The sequence below is a fragment of the Centrocercus urophasianus genome, unplaced genomic scaffold (genome assembly GCF_019232065.1).
Source record: "Centrocercus urophasianus isolate 14NV4802_14NV808 unplaced genomic scaffold, USGS_Curo_1.0 seq_8, whole genome shotgun sequence".
Taxonomy (NCBI): Eukaryota; Metazoa; Chordata; class Aves; order Galliformes; family Phasianidae; genus Centrocercus; species Centrocercus urophasianus.
In genome coordinates, this window is record NW_024885421.1 from 231,339 (window position 1) to 250,470 (window position 19,132).

The 19,132-nt window shown below is 44.4% G+C and overlaps 1 protein-coding gene across 3 annotated transcripts in view; it reads right to left on the reverse strand.

Moving 5' to 3' along the window:
• Window positions 1-19,132, reverse strand: part of ATP8B2 (ATPase phospholipid transporting 8B2) — a 73,126-nt gene that overhangs the window by 33,147 nt on the left and 20,847 nt on the right. For all 3 annotated transcript variants that reach the window (XM_042838393.1, XM_042838392.1, XM_042838394.1), the window contains 6 exons: window positions 14,920-14,978; window positions 5,455-5,568; window positions 3,088-3,186; window positions 2,352-2,413; window positions 901-973; window positions 646-716 (listed from right to left, as the gene is read on the reverse strand). In XM_042838393.1, the coding sequence (XP_042694327.1) occupies window positions 646-716; window positions 901-973; window positions 2,352-2,413; window positions 3,088-3,186; window positions 5,455-5,568; window positions 14,920-14,978 (478 nt within the window). The remainder of the gene's footprint in view (window positions 1-645; window positions 717-900; window positions 974-2,351; window positions 2,414-3,087; window positions 3,187-5,454; window positions 5,569-14,919; window positions 14,979-19,132) is intronic.

Consider the following 19,132-nt stretch of genomic DNA (forward strand, 5'->3'; position numbering starts at 1 on the left):
TAGTGAAGACGGTGAGGTTGTCTGTGTCATGGTCACCACAAAGCATAGGACAGCATCTCAACCCCCTGAGCAGTTTACTGTCAATTCTGCCGTTCATACTGCATGCAGTCCTGAACTATCTGAGCAAATAAGAGAGTTTTGGATCTTATCCCATGGTATTCTGGACTGAAGAGCTCTGAAGTTTAGGCCATCTAGGAGGGTGAGTTGAAATGCAGCACCAGATAAACACTATTTGTACTGGGCATCCTAAACGTTCTCCCTGGCACTTGCATGTACCAGAACTACGTGCTCATTTTCAGGAGAAAGCAGAGAGGGAAAATCCATAGAGTTCTGTGTAGGATCTGGAAAGATCACTGTCCCTCGAGCTCTCTGATCTGTCTTGCTCCTTCAGCCAGTGCCAGAGTTCTCCACTGATGCTAACTCTGGGCAATGCAGAAAGGGTAATCAAAGTGGGATGTAATTATGAAGTTAGCTCCAGTTTCTGCCAATTAATACAAATAAAACATAACCCTCTAGCTAGTGGCCAGCTGTACCCTCAGTAAGCAGTGCTCGCATGGAGCAGACCCCTGCAGCACCTAGGAGAACCACACAAGGCTTGTCCTTGTGCTAGCAGCAGCGATGGCCCCGAGGAGCAGGCTGTCTTACCCATCCAGTTCCGCCGTCTCGATGTACACCAGGCTGTGTGGTTCACTGCTCGACAGCAACAGCAGATCAGCCTGGACACAAACAGACACGCTGGGCATGAGCTATGCAGTTGGAGGGCAGCGCACTGCTACGCTGCTCGTGCTTTCTGAACACTGCAATTCTCATCCCTGCTGATTTGTCTGCTAGTGAGTGGTAAGGCAGTCAGAGTAATTATGGAGACTGATTGTGAGCAGGATGGAGATAAACTGTACTCACCGTCACAAAGTTGTTGTTTTCTAGTTTTATTATATCCCCCACTTGGATATTCATCCATTTTTCATCCTTCAACCTGTAAGAGAACTCCTAGTAAGTAGGAACGTAAAGCAAACACCGCTCAGGAACATAGGGTGCCCTGCTCTGCTTCAGGATGTACGTGCCATCAGAGTCTGGGCTGCTGGTAAAAAGGAGCAGGTCTGCCACTATGTGGTCTGGTACATGGTGGGCTATAGGATGGCATAAAAAGCAGTATCTGTGGCTGGGGTGACACATGAAAGGCTGAGACCGTGTGCACTCTCTGGTTGCTCCCTTCCTCCGATGTGTGAGGGAAAAACTCCCTTCTTTGCTGCAGCAGATGGCAAAAACACCTGGGAAAATCACCGGATGGGTTGGCTTTTCTAAGCAGCACTAAGGGCTGGAGCCTCAATTCTAGCTCCTCCAGGAAGGGCAGCAATGCAGGTGCTAAGGATGCACCAAGATGCACGCAGCTAGCCCCTGTCTATAATGGCCTTTGCAGCACAAAGCTGTGCAGGCACTCAGCTGGACTAAAAGCACCAGTGTAACCCAATCCAGTTTTTTGTTTGTTTTCTAATGCAAGAGCACATTCCTCCTTCTTCATTTTCAAGACTCAGTAACTAACAGAGAGTAAACTAAGAAACTGGCATACTTAGCAAAAGGCACAAAAAGTACATTCCTATTCTTCAGTTTCCAGTTGTATTTTTAACTGTTTGATCATCCAGTGGAGTTTACACAATATACTGCTATTTACAGCACAGGAAAAAAAATCACAGAGGCTTCACAGCTGTATACAGCTGTGTCCTACAGGCGGGTGGACTCCATGGAGCCACAAGCAAACAGTGTGTCTGTCAGCCACAACAGCCACAGCCTCCACTGCTTTTTTCTGAAGGAAAAGAACAGTGCTGGCAGTACCATGTCTAAGGCAAAATTGAAATGTTTTGAGTACATTTAAAGTCTGAGGCATTAGGCACAGAAGTAAACACACTCAAAGTATTGCAGCACGAAAGAGGAAGCTGTCTGCACTTATTTATTTAATCAGTTGTTGCTAAAGTCTAGTTTTGCTTAATGCAGAAGTAAATGCTGTCAGTACGGACACAGAGATAGCCTTGCGTGTCACTTCAATGGTAAAGAGTAAAATAGCATAATACTCTCAAAGCACCAGTTATTCACACATAGATATTTCCATCCAGGAACAGAAATAGTTTACTTTCTGCCTGTGCAGGCACAGCCATAATGTCTGCACTGATTGTGTAACCACGTCATGGTTCACCAACAAGCCACATCATTCAGAACCGCACTGTGACTTAACAGGGTGCAAGACAATTCCATCTGAAATAGTTTGGTGATTTTGGAAGCCCAAAGAGAGAAAAATTAAGTGCTCTTCCCATTGGTTCATGTTCAGTCAGAATTACAGCAGAATAAACAGGACTTACGTGCCATTGATCAGGACCTGGACTGGACGGTTGTTGACATGATTGTCACTTTTGTGTCGATTCTGAAAATGTGATCAGTGTGTTAAAAAGCATCTCCAGAAAACCAAGCACACAATAGCTGTGGGCAGTTCATTAACATTTTAGGTTTTCTCCCAACTGGCTGAATGGGTAAGGCAGATTAGAGTCATAAGTGAGTCATAGCTGAGCTCACATTTAGCTGGTAAGATAAGGCATAGCTGGACTGCAAAGAGCAGCAGGCAACATAGGGTGTGCTCTCTGGAGAGAAAGAGGAGGGTAGAGCCTTATTTAGCACAGTCCTGATTCAATTGCCATGAGACCTGCCCATCACAGCTTCATAAGCTAAGCATCCAAAGGCACCCACTCCTCTGCTCTGCTATGGCTTGTGGCCAGAAGTTCTGGTATGTCTCCTGGTACAGCCCCCCCCCACCACTGGATCACCTACATCCAAACTATCATTGAGACTCCACAGAGCATATTTTAATAACGACAGAAGACTGGATGTTAAAGTCAGCTCTGTTTTATCATCTCTCCAAGAAGTCAATAGAACTTAAACCATTATAGAAGCAGATTTCAGTCAAAGCAGGGCATGTGTGGAAATGTACACACAGCTTGTATGCCTACTTGGTTAGAAGACTTTTCTAAACTTTTACTTTAGTGATTGTGCTGAAGAATGAAGTGCAAAATCCAAAGTACAGGACAGTAATGCAAATCTTACAAAATCATCGATGGCATCCTTGACTCCTGATACAGCCAGCACCAGCACCAGGGGCACCACTGTTGTGAACCATGGCAGTGAGGAAATCTGAGGAATCAACTGGAGGAAGAAGGGATCTAGGTTGAGAAACTTTTTGACTTTTCAGCAGACAGAAACAAAACACAGTTTTCTGCATAAGCTGCAGATAATTTGTTCTACGACATCTGGATACAGAATAAAGACAGCAATACATCTCTGTCACTCAAAAATATGAGAGAGCCAGGGAATCTATGCTTAGCTTATAGTTGTAATTTAATATGTGAGCATGGTGCTGTCAGGAAATGCAGTGGGCCGCTCTTTCTCGTTGCTGGTAAAATTAGGATTGTGAAATCCCTGTTGGATTTTTCTGGAGTGGCATGAGCAAGTCTGGTTGAAGGACCCAGAGCTATCTGAGCAAAGGCTGCTGTGTGGAGCCTTCAGATGCTTCTGTTTTGTTTCAGTAACTCTTCATGTTTTGCTGAAGCAAACTTCATGTCATTGAACAGCACACAGCTGTTCCCAAGGCTCTTCCAAGATTAACGGAGACATTTTTGTTTCTGACATCTTCCCTACAGAGAGCAGCCAAGAGTTGAAAGTGACTGTGCCATGCCTTCACCATCTTACTCCAACAGAGTTCTCCCCTTCCTCTAGAAGGACCGAGGGACATGTTTTGGTGGCATGGTGGTGTTGGGTCAATGGTTGGACTACATGATAAAGCAGGTCTTTTCCAACCTTAATGATTATATGATTCCATAATGATGGAAGGAACGTGATGTGAGCATCACTCCATCCATCAGAATGCATTTGGGCAGTACTAACTCCATGAACAAGGTTAAATTGACATTTATGCCACCAAACAAACTTCTCTTCATGTTTGGTTCTTCCACTGCACAACGCAGATCCCACAGGTACCACCAAATCCAGACAGAAGGAATGTTGTTCACAGGCAAACAGAGCCCTGTGCAGAGCCATGGGACTACTGTCTTCTCACACAGCTGGGAAGATGCATGTCCTCATGGGCTGTGCCCACAGCATGGGGCTGCAAGCACCCACAGCCACCCATCATATCCACTCCTTCCAGTGCTACAGGAAAGCGATTAGGAGGTAGAAGAGGTAAAAAAATTAAATGGAGAAAAATTAAATGGAGAAAAAGAATGTAAAAGACTGAAAGTCTTGCCTTTCTTAGCCTAATTTGACAAAGGTAGCAGAAAAAGCTCTATGCTTTTATATACACAACACTCCAGATCAGTTAGTTCGGCAAAAGACACAGCTGAATAACTTGGGGGTAAATAGCTTGAAGTATCATGAATTTGATAGGCAAACAGCTAGAGTGCAGTACAACAACACAGGAACAGTGCTGTCAGATTAGCTGAAAAAGCACTTCTTTCACTGCAAGCTAGTTTCTAGGAAAATATGTATGGGCTGAAAGAATTCATTCCCTGTAAATAAGCAAAGATTACATACAATTTGCTATAGATTGAGCTAAATTATGCCTATGCATTCTTGAGCTGAGACTGAAAAATATAATTTGAAAAAAAAGTAATTTTTTTAACTCGTGTGCACTGAAGTGAACAAATTTAAAATATCATCCCTGAGATAACCAAAATTGTACCAGTTTTTGTGGTGGCTTTTTTTTTCATGTGTATTCTAATATGACTCAGCAATGAGCGATATGCAGCTTTTATCCATGCTTTCTCAAAGTGCCAACGGGCAGCAGGTCCTGATACCAACTTCTCTGGTGTGTTCAGCTTTCAGATGCAATAGCATTCTCATTGCCTATGGGCAAAGTGCAGCTTGATGCCATTATGAGCTACTAGGTTCAGTGGTGTTGCTGCTTCCTGACATGCTCCACATCAGGCTTTGTCCTTTCCTTGCTGAGCAATATTCAGCTTTATGCAAATGAGCTGCAACTGTCAGCTTTCCCGATGTTAACTTTCCTTCCATCCTCCCCAAGGAAACTCAATCACTTAATAATTTGTTCTTCGTGCTGCTTTAAGGCGGTCAAAGGAGTACAAGGAATTTGCCTTTAAACCTTTTGTACTACAGAATGAGTAAGTAATGCAAATCCAAGGAGAAGCAGGAGCACTCAGATGTAGACAAAAAGGGGCGTGAGAAAGTGTACACAACTTACTGAAAGCTGCAATTAATTTTTTTGTTCATTCAATTCAAACACTCATGTCCAAAGCTAAGAGAGCAGCTGGCTCCTTCTTCTGCCCTACTTTTTACCTACTTCAAGGCTCTACTGAGATGACAGCTCACAACAGGGAAATAGCTTACAACTATCAATGTGCAGCCAGGTTTTGGTAACTGACACAGCAATCTGTTCAAAGCAGCACAGTGAGTTCATACCTGCAAAATCAGCAAGAAAAGAAAGTAGGCATTGGCTATTCGCTGAAACTGTTCAAACAGGTTGAGAGGCAGGAAAGTGAAGAAGTTGTACTTCGATGTTTTAATTGAATTATTCTGTAGGAAAAAAAAAAAGGCAAATAAATAGGATTGGTAAAACAGGAAACAAAATTACAGCACAACCCATTTCAACTGTGTTTTTGCTTGCTTATATTTAGCAATAGCATTGTTTCCAACAGCAGCTCAAAAAACATTTCCTTTTCCCCACACAGCCGTGCTGAGTCTGGATAAACAGAGAATTCCTCATGGAATTGGTGAAAACACGATGCTCAGTTTATGGTAGTGCGACTGCAGGTGGATGCAGGTACCTGCATACACCCCACGAGACACGCCGTCCTTGTGTTATTCTTTCCACTTATGAGACATGCAAATTGAATTAATACGTACATACATATATATGGAACACAAGCCTGACATTTTGTTGATTGTCTTCAGAACAGAATTAGAAAGCGCACACCTGTAACCAGCCTACCAGCTTCAGGAGCTGGTCTTCCTTTCCAGAAGAGCCCAATATTACCATTTCTAGCTAATTCAGCAACCTCTCAGCAACTTGGAGCAGTGGCTTGTTTCTATTCCACAGAGACCACTTGAACGAAGTGTTGTGCAAACAGCCACTAATGAAGATGTCACCATTCCACTCAACCATCTGCCGCTTTGTTCCCTATTTCCAGTTTCCTCTTCTAATTGCACACAGCTCCTCCAGCCAGAAACAACGGCTGGTCTCCTATCTGCCTCCTTCACCCCAGAGAAAGACCCATGCTTGGTATTACAGAAGTGGGTACCTTCTTCCCTGCAGATCAGAGCACTCCAATTTAATTGCTCCCACCATGGCTCAACCCACTGTACTGAGCCCACCACCTAGGGCTGTCCCAAATCTACAGAGGTTTTTAGCTCTGCCTATGCTTCGTAGCACTATTTGGAGATACTCAGCACCCCCGAGCCAGAGCAGCATCTCATAATGCCTCTCAGCAGCAAGGTAGCAGCAGCTCCTATGCTATTTTCCTGCCAGATTGGATAGTACTGAAGATCTCACCACATGCAGGGCTGTGGCAGCAAAGTGAGAGCCCAGTTACACGTATGGCAATCATGAGCAACATGGGTTGAGTTTCCAGTATCAACCCAGAAGTTTGCTGTTTTCAAACCTAACACTGTTGGAGTATCCATGGCCCAAGGTACGGATGGTTGTTCAAAACACAAGGTCCCAAGGACACAGCAAAGTGTGAAGGGACACACTGTGCACAGCCAAGGGTCTGGACACCAAGGCCAAAAAGAGCTATGCACAGCTAAGCAGACAAGAATGACACATTAGGTTCTTCCCCAGCTTGAAGAGAATCTTGATGTGTATTTTTCCTAGCACTTTGGGGAAATGGCAGTCACTTTACTCCCTTTGGTACTGAGCTGTACTGGATTTCACTTTTACATGAGGTTTATTAAGCATTCATGCAGGGTTAGCACTGTACGCATGTATGCCATCTGTTGCCAGCACATCTAAAGTTTCTCTCACAGAAACTCCCCACACACAAAAAAAGCCTATTAACTCCCTACAAGGAAACCTAAAGTGCACAGGAAAACAGATACTGCAAGGTGCACCTTCATCCAGTGGTAGGTTTGCTGATTCAGTAGAAGAGCAAGTATATTATATATATCACCTTCAGAGATTGCTAAACTAGTGGGTGCATAGGAGCTACTAAATATGAACCAGAGACCATTTCCAATCCATGCATTAATCCAGGACATCTACCTCTAAATCAACTCACAGCAGCATGTTTCCACCAGTAAATCAATTATGCACGTCACTGTGAGGTGTGTGAGGGGGGCAGCTGCTGGATTTCTGGCTATGTTCCAGAAAGTACAAGAAGTACAGCAACACTCTTCAGCATTAACTTTATGTTTTATCCTTTTGTACAAGGCAATGAACAAGCCTCAAAAAGACTGGAGATGGAAATGTCCTTCATAGAAGAGCTCAAGAGGTGGGCTCAAGAGATGAGAACCAGCCATCCTCATATGAAATAATATTGTCTGTCTCTTGGCATCAAGTTGTCATCTACAGGTGTGGTTAATTCTGCCTGTCACATAAATATCTTGACACTTCCTTAAATTTGGATAATATCAGAATTCCTCTGCAGAGGAGATGTGCTGCAAACAGGCTCCATGGAATGGGCACTGCTGAAACAAGATGAAATGGAACAGCAGCATCCTATGCATACAACAGATTCAGAGAATTAAATGACTTGCTAGACAAGTTTGTGTCCACCGGAAAGTGTCTGGCATATTTCTAAACAAAATCTGGATCTAAAGACATCCAAGAAACTAAAGAAAAATATCACTGACACTTAAAAAAGAGAAGGCAGCATCCACGGGAAGAAGTCTGTACAGGGGACTTGACCCTCATGCGTCACCAGATCTCACAGGGTCACATACAACATGGGAAAAACTGCTCTGTAAACACTCACACAAAGTTTAAAGGACTTTGCCTGCAAAAATCTCAGAGGTGAATAGGAAAAGAATGGGAGCGGTTTATTTCAATTCCTGCCTTCTATTTCTGTCCACTAGTTACGTCAGGAAAACCACTGAATGAACCAGACATTCACTGCGTTTCCTATTGCCATTAGGCATATTAAAATGCCCAGAACTAACAATTTCCACGTGAGCAACCGCTGGGATCTGAGCATCTCCAGTAGCTGAAGACAGCAATATTGTTTGTTATGTGCTGGTTTGGGAACACTGGCACACTATGGCTCAGAAGGAAGACAGGCAGTGTCAGAGTGGAGCTTCTCAAGGTTCTGAAATCTAGAATTAAACCCAAGAGTGGGCACTGCTCTAGACCTTGTTCTAGTCCATGATGCCTGATACCATGCAACCAGAGCTGTTTCACACCCTGACTCTGGGATGGGCGCTATAGACTCACGCAGTGTGTTAAGCAGTCCATGCACAGTCAGCATTTTATCAGCAATGCCTCAAGAGCATTATCCTCACCTGACCCATGCCCTACTACCTTGTGTGGGACAAGTGATGTAGGGGAAAAGCTTCTGAGCAGTAACTACGAAGAGATCTTTCAGGAGCTCCTCCTTCTACAGAATTACAAAGATCAAATATTGACAAAAAGCCATTCTGTGGGCCAAGAACTAAATCCTTGGTTCTGCCCCTCCATGTGCCTACATCCGGGAGGACTCAGCACAGTTAGCCAGCCCCAGGCTCTCCAGATGCAAAGCTTGACACAAGAGCCTGTGGGAGAGAGATGAGTCTCACCTGCTCTTTTTCAGGGGCTTGATCACACCTCCTGAAGGTGTGACTCCACCGAAATGCTGTCCCTAAGAATAGTGCTCATAGCACCGTGGTTACACACGTCCAGATCTGGCAGATGAGCTGTTGCTTCGGGGGTGTTTTCAGAAGCCTGCCTCTGACGTCAGGCCATGGGCAGACGCTCAGCAGATGGCTCCTGCCTTTGTTCGCAGAACAAACATTTTACCTCCACACCACGAAAGCCAGTGGAAATAGGAGATGCTGCTGCTTTTGTGGTCGTATTAGAGGGGCTAAAGACGGACTGCCAGCAAAGGCAGGCTATGGTACTGTCCACCTGAATTTATACCCCTAGCTCAGTCATATATTATTTTCTAGCAACTGTATAAACTTGCCCAAAACAAATCTTGCAGAAAACTTGGCTGTCTTGCAGTGAGGTGTAGCACAAGGTACAGTGCAGGGAAGCAGCTGAGAAGCAGGAGCGGCCTTCCCACATGATCTGATAAAGCCTTGTGAGGAGATGGCAGTGGTGACATTCACTGGCATTCTGTTCACCTGCAGGAGCGCATTTTGGAAGCATACACATACCATATGCAAAAAAGTGACCCTTGCACTGTTAACGTGCTCAAGGACATATTTGATAAACTTGTGAAACAGGGCATGTGGTGCCACTGAGGCTCTGCTTTCATAGAGAAGCCACATGAGCTCTGTTTTAGCCTACCAAGTTCACTGCCTCTTTCCCAGTGGGCAGCAGCCCCAGCTCAACAGGAGACTCAGAAAGGGCTTTAGTAAATCAATGGGCATCACCAGGTGCTCATAAGGACCTCAGAGAAGTAAAAGGACTACCTACAGAAATGAAAGGCTGGCCAAAATACCAGAAACAGAAAGACTTATATTCAACCCACATTCTATTTTTGTTTCTTTAATTGTAACAACTTCAAGAATTTATTACCTATACAGCTCCTTGCCCCCCTCTGCCTCATGCAACTAATAATAAACTGACTTCCAGGATCGAGTCACACATTCAGTATTCCAGGAAAATCTCTAGGAACATACACTCAAGCGAGCTCTGTTTCCTTTCCTTCTGCTTGCAGACATCCCATGCATGACAGAGCTGTTGCTCAGAGTACCATCGCTGTGGTGACTGCCCTTAACACAGCAGTGCAGAGGTGTGCAGAGGTGACACAGCTTGTCAATGAGCCTCAGATCCACGGTATGGTCTTGCTATCCCTCTCCAGTTCATCTGCTGCTTCTGGCTGGGTTCTCTGAATGGATCTTGGACCTGGATCTTCACCTCACCTTGACTGAGACTGTCTCCATGCAGCAGGATTGCACTTTTGTCAGTGAAAACACATTAAACTGCATCTGAGGACCTCCAGTTCCCAGCTGGTCCCTTCCCACGGGGCTGCACCCTGGGTGGAGCTGCTCCCTGGCAGTGCAGATCAGTGGATTTGTAGATGGATCGAGGCTGCACCTTATTAATGGCAAAAAGAGCAGTGCAGGATGCTGCTGTTGTTCCTCCTTCATGAACTGCTCAGACCACTTTGCACATCACCAGAGTGCACTCCCTTCAGCCTCAGGCATGACAAACAGGGGCAAACATTGGAAGGTTTGGGATGTGATCAAAGGATAGCATACCAGGTCACACAGTGACAACATCCCTGAGGATAACTCTCTGGGCATCCTCAGATGTTAGCATGAAAGTACAGGAGATGGATCAGAATCTGATCCTAAAGCCCCAGTTCCTTGCTCTCCCAAATTCCAAAGGGATAAGAACCTGGCTGCTCCTCCAGCCCTGGGCAATGTGTACTGGCCATAGGAGGTTATATTCCTCCTCCTTGTTTCACTGGAGAATTCATTAGGAGACCAGGGAAAACAAAAAGAGCCCAAGCAGCCCTTCGCTGCTGGCCCTGCGGAAAGGATGCTGGTTTGACCCTAGATCCTGATCCAAGATGAAATCTGTCATTGACTCATGGGTCCTGCATTTCCTCTCCTATTGTCTGAAAGCCAATTTCAAAGTTGTTTTCACAGCCCTTCATGACGTCCTAGTGCAGCTGTGCTGAATTCCAATGTGAAAGCGAAGAAATAAAAGGGAATGGGAATCTAAGCAAACACTGAATACCCACAGAAGAGATTTTCCTCTCCTCAGTGTCCATGGACAGAAAGGTTCAGGGATGTCCCACAGTGGTAGGTCCCCATCGCAGCGGTGCTGGGGATACGGCAGCCCAATTGCATCACAGAATCACAACAAAACCCCTTAAACCTTGATGGAACACTTCTGGCATCTTGCTTTTCACTTCATTTCAGCCTTCAACACAGACAAACCTCTTGCAGAAGTCAGGAAGGATCTGCCTGTAAGAGGTGTGAATAAATACAGGACTAGGAGTTGATTTTTTGTATTTAAAGACCTATATTGGATCAGTTTCTGTGCTGCAATAAATGTCTTTGCATGTCACCCCTTCCTGCTTCGTTTCTGACTCATTCCTAACTAATTTTGTGAGCTGGTGGGTAGTATGTACCTTCACACTCAGCCCTTCCAGTTAACTGCGCAACACTTCGTACTGAAGGTTGGTTTATTTTCCTAAGCTATCGTATTCCTGCTGTGCAGCATAAAGCCAAGGGTGTCTGGGGCTGCACCACTCTGAGAGCACTAGTTTCAGCTTCACACTGACCCAAATAAACCCTGACCTACCCAGAGCTATCACTAGAAGATGTTGCCCTTTATCACAGCAAATCAGGTTGGACACTGGGAAAAACTTCTCCAAAAGAGCAATGATGCATTGGTACAGGCTGCCCAGGGAGGTGGTGGTGTCACTGCACCTGGAGGTGTCCAAGAGTATGGAGGTATGGAACCATGGAGGAGGGACATGGTGGGGATGGGTTGGCGGTTGGACTGGCTGATCTTAGAGGACTTTTCCAACCTTAATGTTTCTGTGATACTATGAATAATCATCAGCAGGCACCTAGGAAGCACCATCAGATCAGATATTTCCCTTGCCCATCTCAGCCAAGACTCCACTCAGATGGATCAGTGAGACCATCCCCATTTCCAGCTGACTATAGGACACATTTCACAGCCCTTGGCCTGTGGGGACAGACCTTCAGCTCCTCCTCTGAAACTATCCCTCTGCCTCCATGGTAAGGTGATTTCTACCAGTGCAATGCTTATCCCCTTCTCTACCCCTTCAATTCAGCTTCCTGCCCATCCCCTGTGCCTTGTTGGTGCTCAGGTAAGGGGCTCCGCAGATGGAGTGATGTCTTTGAGACATGCTGCTTTTTGTCTCTTAGCCCCTCTTCTGGGGCTCTTTTCTGCTGAGCCCCAGAAGAAAATCTGTCCTCTGGATTCTCCTGCAAATCGAAGTGTGACGGATCTGGACATGCCCTTGCACGAATTGGCAAGCATCATTTTCTGTGGTGAAGCATTATATCCTGCAAAGCTGGTTTGAGAGTTTTCAAGAATTGCTTCATATTCATCAATTGCCAGAGCTGATGTCACCCTCCACACACACAAAAGATTTTTCAGGTTTTTTTTTTCCCTCCCCGTTTCTTCCTTCACAGACATCCTGTAGACTTTGTACCGCAAAGGGAAGATAACTACAAATGGCTCAGGGCCAGAACACTCACCCGACTCTACATGCCCACTTCCCTGTTCTCACCATCAGCTCTGTCCCTTTCATCCATGCCTACACAAAAGAACTCTCTTCTTAGTGAAAGGCTGAAACCTGCACACCAGCTGTGACACACAGCCTGGTTGCAGTAATAAAGCAAAACACTATGCCTCTGTTTGCATTTCCCTTTCTTCTCACTGGCCTTTCTCAGCAGCTGCCTCACCCTGGAGAAACATTTACTGCCTCACCTAGCTTTCTTATAGGAACCTGTTCTATAGGTTTTACGGATAATATGGCTTTAAGTTACCAAGAAAACAAACTTTATCCCTGTGGCTTTCATTGTACAGAATGCTTTCTAGGTCTCATTACATTGCTGCGTTTCCTTCTTGTTTCTGCCCAGGGTCTCCATTCATAGAATGTAGTTTCATATGCACTGAGGTCCAGAGTCTGGACCGTCTTGGTTCTGCTGGACCACATCCTAGTGCATCCCCACAGCACTCACAGATACACGAATATGAGGAAGGGACCCAGACTTAACCTTTCAAATGGAGTGAAACACTGGTAAAGTATCATGCATATGCCAGTGCATTGGAAGACTTCTTCCCTTTTTAGCATTTCCAGAAGTACCCAGCAATTTACAGGATGGGACCAACTTACGAGCAAGATTAGTCACTTTCATAAAACATGGAAATGTAGCTTTATAAATGGACCTTTCATCAGGATTTGCTGGAAATAAGCAGCCAAGGACATGGTGTTCAGCCCTACACAGCAATGAGTGCTTGCATTGCTGCTTGAAGTATTTTAGTACCTCACTACCCACTCACCTACTCAAGATTTGTCTTTTTCTGGACAGTTTTCTAGAATGCTAAGTCTCAGTCTACACTGCGCTCTAGAAATCATTAGCCATAGGTGACTAAATTGAGGGGTACGATTACTGAAACTCATCACCAAGATTGAACAGCTGGCCCTCTGGTCGCCTGCACTTTCACACCCAATCAATAGACTTCTATGGAAACCCTCCAGAGCTCTCACAGCCCTCTCCTTGATTTTGGTTATTCGCAGATACTTGGCTACATAAGAAATAAGCTGGGAGGCAGTGACATGTAGTTATCTTTGTGAGCGGCTTTTCAAAAAATAGACTCAGTGCCAGGAGAGTTGTTTGTTCTCTCTGTTCTGACATCATTGTACACCTCCCTCCTACCTCCCTGTCCCACTGCCGCTCATAGTCCACGTTGCAATCAACCAGTGAAAGATCTTAAACACACTCAGAGCGGCAATGCTCACCACAGAACTCAAATTGTAGGCTCTATGCATCTCAAACCACCAGGCTCAATATAGCATTTGTGCTGCAAAGTCTTTTATATATATTATCTACACACTATTTCACGTTCAGTACTCATGCAGCAGAGCTGTACTTAGCAAGGCTCTAACCTGTGTAGCTCATGGATGAAAGATGACCGCTGATTACCAGTTCATCTTGCCAACAGATCAGCTACATTAAGATCTTTAGTCAAAGCTAATGGCAAGTCTAAGTTTTTATCTTATAACAAATCACAATATATTGAAATGTTGAGGTTTTCCAGTTATGAAAGGACCAAGAAAACACTGACAACGTGCCTAAACAAAGCATGATTCAGATGAGCTCCTCGGTAAAATGAAGGATGAATTTCATTGCTGCAATTCAGATATGCAAAAGACAGAAATTCACAAAAATCACTGCAATATCAGTTGGCAGCTCTACATAACTTTGAATAAATACATCTTTAGGATTGCCCAGCCAGGAGATGACCCTGCAGCCAAGCAATATGGCTCCACAAGCTGATCTAGTCCTTCTCTGCACACAGGGAATACAAACAGTCCCCGTCTTTGGGAATCGGGCGGCCCAGGGGCTGCCTGGCAGAGCTGAGTGATGGGCAGCACGTCTCACGGTGCTTCTCGGAGTCACAGACTTCATGGCACAATGCGAGGCCAGCAAAGCTGTGAAGAAGATGGAAATAAAAGCTGGCAGGAAGCCACGAAGGCCAGATTCAAAACCTTCCTGCCAGAGAGGATTTCACTGCCAGAGCTGAGGAACTGACACATTTCCTTTCATGTTTTACTTTAAATGGAGCCACGTTTCCAACAGAAATTTCCCCCAATGGTTCCCTTAGTGAAAGACCTTGGAGGGCTGATCCTACAAACCTGTGGCTCTCAAAAAAAATTCTGGAAATATATAAGGTCACTTATGTGCTTTTCTAGCATTAGGTCTCCTTTGACCACCCTTTGCAGGGCTGAGCTGCATGGGTGACTCAGTAGTGAACCATCTCTCTGACGTGTTCTCTGGCACATCTGTCCTCCTGTTTCACCACAGAACACAGAAACAAGCCTTGCCCAAGTCTTTCTGGAAAGCCCACTGAATTAATTCCCTAGATTTATTTTCTGCAGAGTTATAGATACAGCTCACCCATGCCGTGCCCTGGTAACAGTAAACTGAAGATGAGTCCTTGTGGTATGTGGGCATAAAACATGTGCAAATAGCATCTGTAGCTACAACTGCAACAAACATTTTCTGGGTACTTACAGCATATTCAAACTGTAGGTTAAAATTTCGGTTGTTTGCTTGAAGGTGTCTCTCTTCCTCTGCAAAGAAGAAGAATCACATCAGACGTGCTTGAAGGTAGGCAGAATCAATACAAGCATGAATGAAGCATCAGGAAGAGCAGGTAGAGCTGCTAGCATGTGACGTCACCTGGAATCTGTGCTGTGTTCTAAATGTCCCATGTTAAGGAATTGGAGAGACTTCCAGTATTGACAGAGCAATCTGTGTGCACAGGTTGCTCACCTTCTCCTGGCAGGAATTGACATTTAGCTGGTGGTGTTCACTACCCCTGCTCTGCTCCATCTCTTGCCCTTGATATTTGTGAAGCTGTTTCTGTGGGCCTACTGTTAGTGCCATTCTTCTACTAAAATGTGTATCACCCCACAATTGGACATCACCACTGCACCTATCCTGAAATCAAAAACCACTGGAAGGGATTTCAAGAGGTCACCAAATCTACTCTTTATCTGAAGAGATGGTCGTGCCTGTCACTCTCAATAAAAGTTGTAGAAAGCTTCAGGACAGCTGTTTTTCCAACTGCCTATTCCAGGACTGCATTGTCCTTCGCACTGGGAAGGTTTTTCCCATTATCTAATGTAAGACTTATTATTTCAGTTTAAATAAATTGTATCTTCTCCTGGGATGATCAAAGGTGTCCTTCTGCTCCCCGTCATTTCCTTGTGCTACTGGCCAAGGACACAGAGCCCGGATGAGTTCATGATGCACTGAAGGCTGCTCAGCCTTACTGCAGTTTATCCTCGGAAAGAAAACACAATTCTTATCTTTATTCAGTTCTTACAGTTTGATCTGCCCAGAGTGGCACCATTCTTGCTGCTTTCCACCTAGTTAACCTCATTCTGGAACCACAGAACCCAAAATGAGCCTTAGTTTGCAGCCACAGCCTTACCACAGCAGAGCAGATCAGAAGGGAACCCTACCTGCCTTTCTAAAAATTAGTACTTTAAATTGAAAACCACCTTGAAGCTATTCAAAATATCCTTTTGCACCACCAGCACTTGGTAGACAGTGTGGCAGAATATGACCCATTGGGGCTGATCCCTTCTGGCACAGCTGATGCCTCATCCGGCAACACAGACCCTTGATTCACCCTTACTGAAATGCATCCAAACTTCCTCAGACTAGTCTTCTAGTTAGTCAATTCTTCTCCTATCTTTCAGTGTGTTCTAACTCCTGCCAGGAGCAGATTTACTAACCGTGCTCTTCAGACTGCTAGCCAAGCAGGAAAATAAAATATGGAACACCAGATCCAGGATACATCCATGATGACTCTTCAGTTTGATTATAAGTCATTGATAACTATTCTTAATGTATTATTTTCTCAAAAATGTTGGCAATTGGCCTACACTGATTTTATCTCAAGCATGTATCTCCAGCTTACTTGTATAAATGCTACAGATGACAGCCAAGACACATTACAGCTATCTAAGGCTTCTTTGTTAGCCTTCTGGCTACCACTAACACAGAATTAATTTGTGCTGGATGTAGTATTTCTGGACTGCTGGCTGTTAATCATCTCTTCCACCACACACTTCCAGTCACTTTGAAGTGGTTTGTTTGACTGTTTCAACCTTCACCCAAGAAGTGAAGCATACATATCTATAATTGCTCAGCTTTTCTTCTTCTCCTGTTTCAAGGTAGGGCCTTTTTGCACAGTTCTGAACCATATCTGCCTGTGCTTCAGAGTGTGCCCAAGGCAGCATCCTTCAGGCTATCCTCTGTCTTACTAACCTGCCCCATTCCTTCCTTATTCCAGCCCCAAACATCTCCCTTTCTGCTCCGTTGGCAGCAACTAATGTGTGAGGTGCTTAACTGAGGAAAAAACATATCAGATTCCTTAGCATGATTTCCTCAACTTTTTCCACCAGGCAGCAGACATAAAATGTCTTTGATCTTCCTCCTACTAGTAGGGTTACCGAACCCCAGAGAACCCAGCTTTTGCAGAACAACTTTTATTACCTTTTACATCCTCACTAGATCTTTTTCACTTTGAGCTTTGCATTGCAGTTTGTGCTGGATAAAACAACTCTCTGTACACCTTCTAGAAGCATCTTTCCTCCGTCTGAGGTAAAGGGGATTCCACCACTTTCTTCATTCAGCCTTCTGAGCCTCTCTGAATCATCATAGCTTATACTCCTGACCTTAATATCAATTATTTAAGGAAATCACAGCTCTGCTTAATTCCCTTTCCAAATTTCCTTCCCCTGAGTTCATAATTCTTCATATTCACCAAGGTTTCATTCTTGAATTCCATTTAGAACACTTTGCTGTTGCAACTTTCTTTCCAAGCAACACACTGCCATTTTGTCACCATTCCCATCTACACTACCTCCCTCTGAAGTCTGTTCTTTTTGGTGCACTATGCCTGTGTTCTTTACCCCTGCATATCATTACTCAGAGATCTGCAATTTGTTTATCCTTCTCTGCACTGGATCTCAGAGAACATGAACATACAAGGAAAACATCTCACCCCCTGCCACCTCTGTTATCCTTCCAGAATGAGCTTTATTCTTTTCTATTAATATTACAGCCTCATGAGTTCCAACACGTGTCTATTATACCTATTAATGATGTATTAAGACATCTAGCTCTTCCTGTTTATTCAGTCTTGCATTAGCAAGTGTCTAAGCTATTCAGGGCGCTGAACTGCTATCCTTCCTCCTTTCCCTCCAGAAACCCTATAAATAACACCGTTTCCCTAATTTTTTAAGCCCTTTTACAGATCACCAGTTTTCGTCTCTGCATGTGGGCTGTTTTCATCAAGCCCTCTCATTACTAATTTAAGCCCTCTTTACTATGTTACAGGTAAATATATTTTTCCTTTTCCCTCAGGAAAGCTCCCACCTGCCCTGGCTGGGTGGTACAAAACAATACAGAGGCTTCATTCAAGACCCTGAAAGTGCTTAATCCCTCACTGCTTTCCTCAGACACGTATTTCTCTTCTTTCACAACAGGAAAAAAATGTGCAGAGAGACTGAAACTCGTCCAGTGCTCAAGAGGAAAAAAGAAGCAGAGCTCAGCAGGTCCACGCTGGCATGGCTCTACCTATTGCGTTAGGTGCCCTTTCAGGAATTTTCTTGAGAGTTAACAGCTGTCACCAAATTAGATGACAGAGAAAGCATAATCCCTTGATGGACAGACGCACAAAGACATCTAGAGCTGCTAATCTGGGCTGGAGCCCCGCAGGTATTTATTCCTCTCCCAGGACACAAGCGATTGCACACAGCGTGCCGCAGCACATCCATCTCGATACCGGCACTCCTCGCTTTCAGAAGATCCAAGCTCTTAGCAGGCATCAGCCCTCCAGAAGCAGTGTCCTTTAAGGCCAAAATACAAGGCTTTTTCTAATGGAAAGATTTTCATTTTCCTTGCTGGATATCATCCAGTACTTTTGCTAAATCAAGAACAACCACAAATGGCAGAGGGTGCCTCATCCAACATCAGCAAGCCAAACTTTCCCTCCTCCAATCGATCCAAAGGAGGACCACCACTGATCACTGACCAGAGGCACGTGGCAGCACCATCTCAGTGATTTTATTTTTGAGATTTTATATTTGAAAAAAAAATATTAATAATAATAATAATAAAAATCAGAACCCACTGTATTAGACCAGACAACTCCTACTCATTTCTGTAACTGTTTGGGTAGAAATGAAGACTCCTGGATGACTGCCGTAAACAAAAAGTAGCGAAAGTCTACATTACCCCAACCGTGCCTGAAACCACAGCTCAGACTATTCTGAATGTAGATCCAAGTACATATGTCTTATCGTGCACTGGTAATTCTGGAAGCACTGAGGAAACAGGGAAGGGAAATCTGAAAAGCGATCGCATGACAAGTTTTTCAGCTCTTGAAACTTTTCTTTAATCTCTAAGCAACTTGTATTAAACTTTCTGCTTCTGCAAACTGCAGTTACAAATCACTGGAAAGAACAAGTGGGATGTGTGTTCCGAGTTATCATCTCACTGCCACTGAAAACTATTTTAAATTATTCATCAGTGGAAACTCAGCATACATAAATATGGCTTAGTGCCCAGGTCTTGGTCTAACCACTGAGACTAAGTCACTGGGAAAGTGGCTGTTTTCTCAGGCAGACAGATTTAGGAGCTAAACCAGAGAGTAACATCTGGATTTAATAACATGAAACCCATGCCAAAAATGAGCTATGAATGTAAC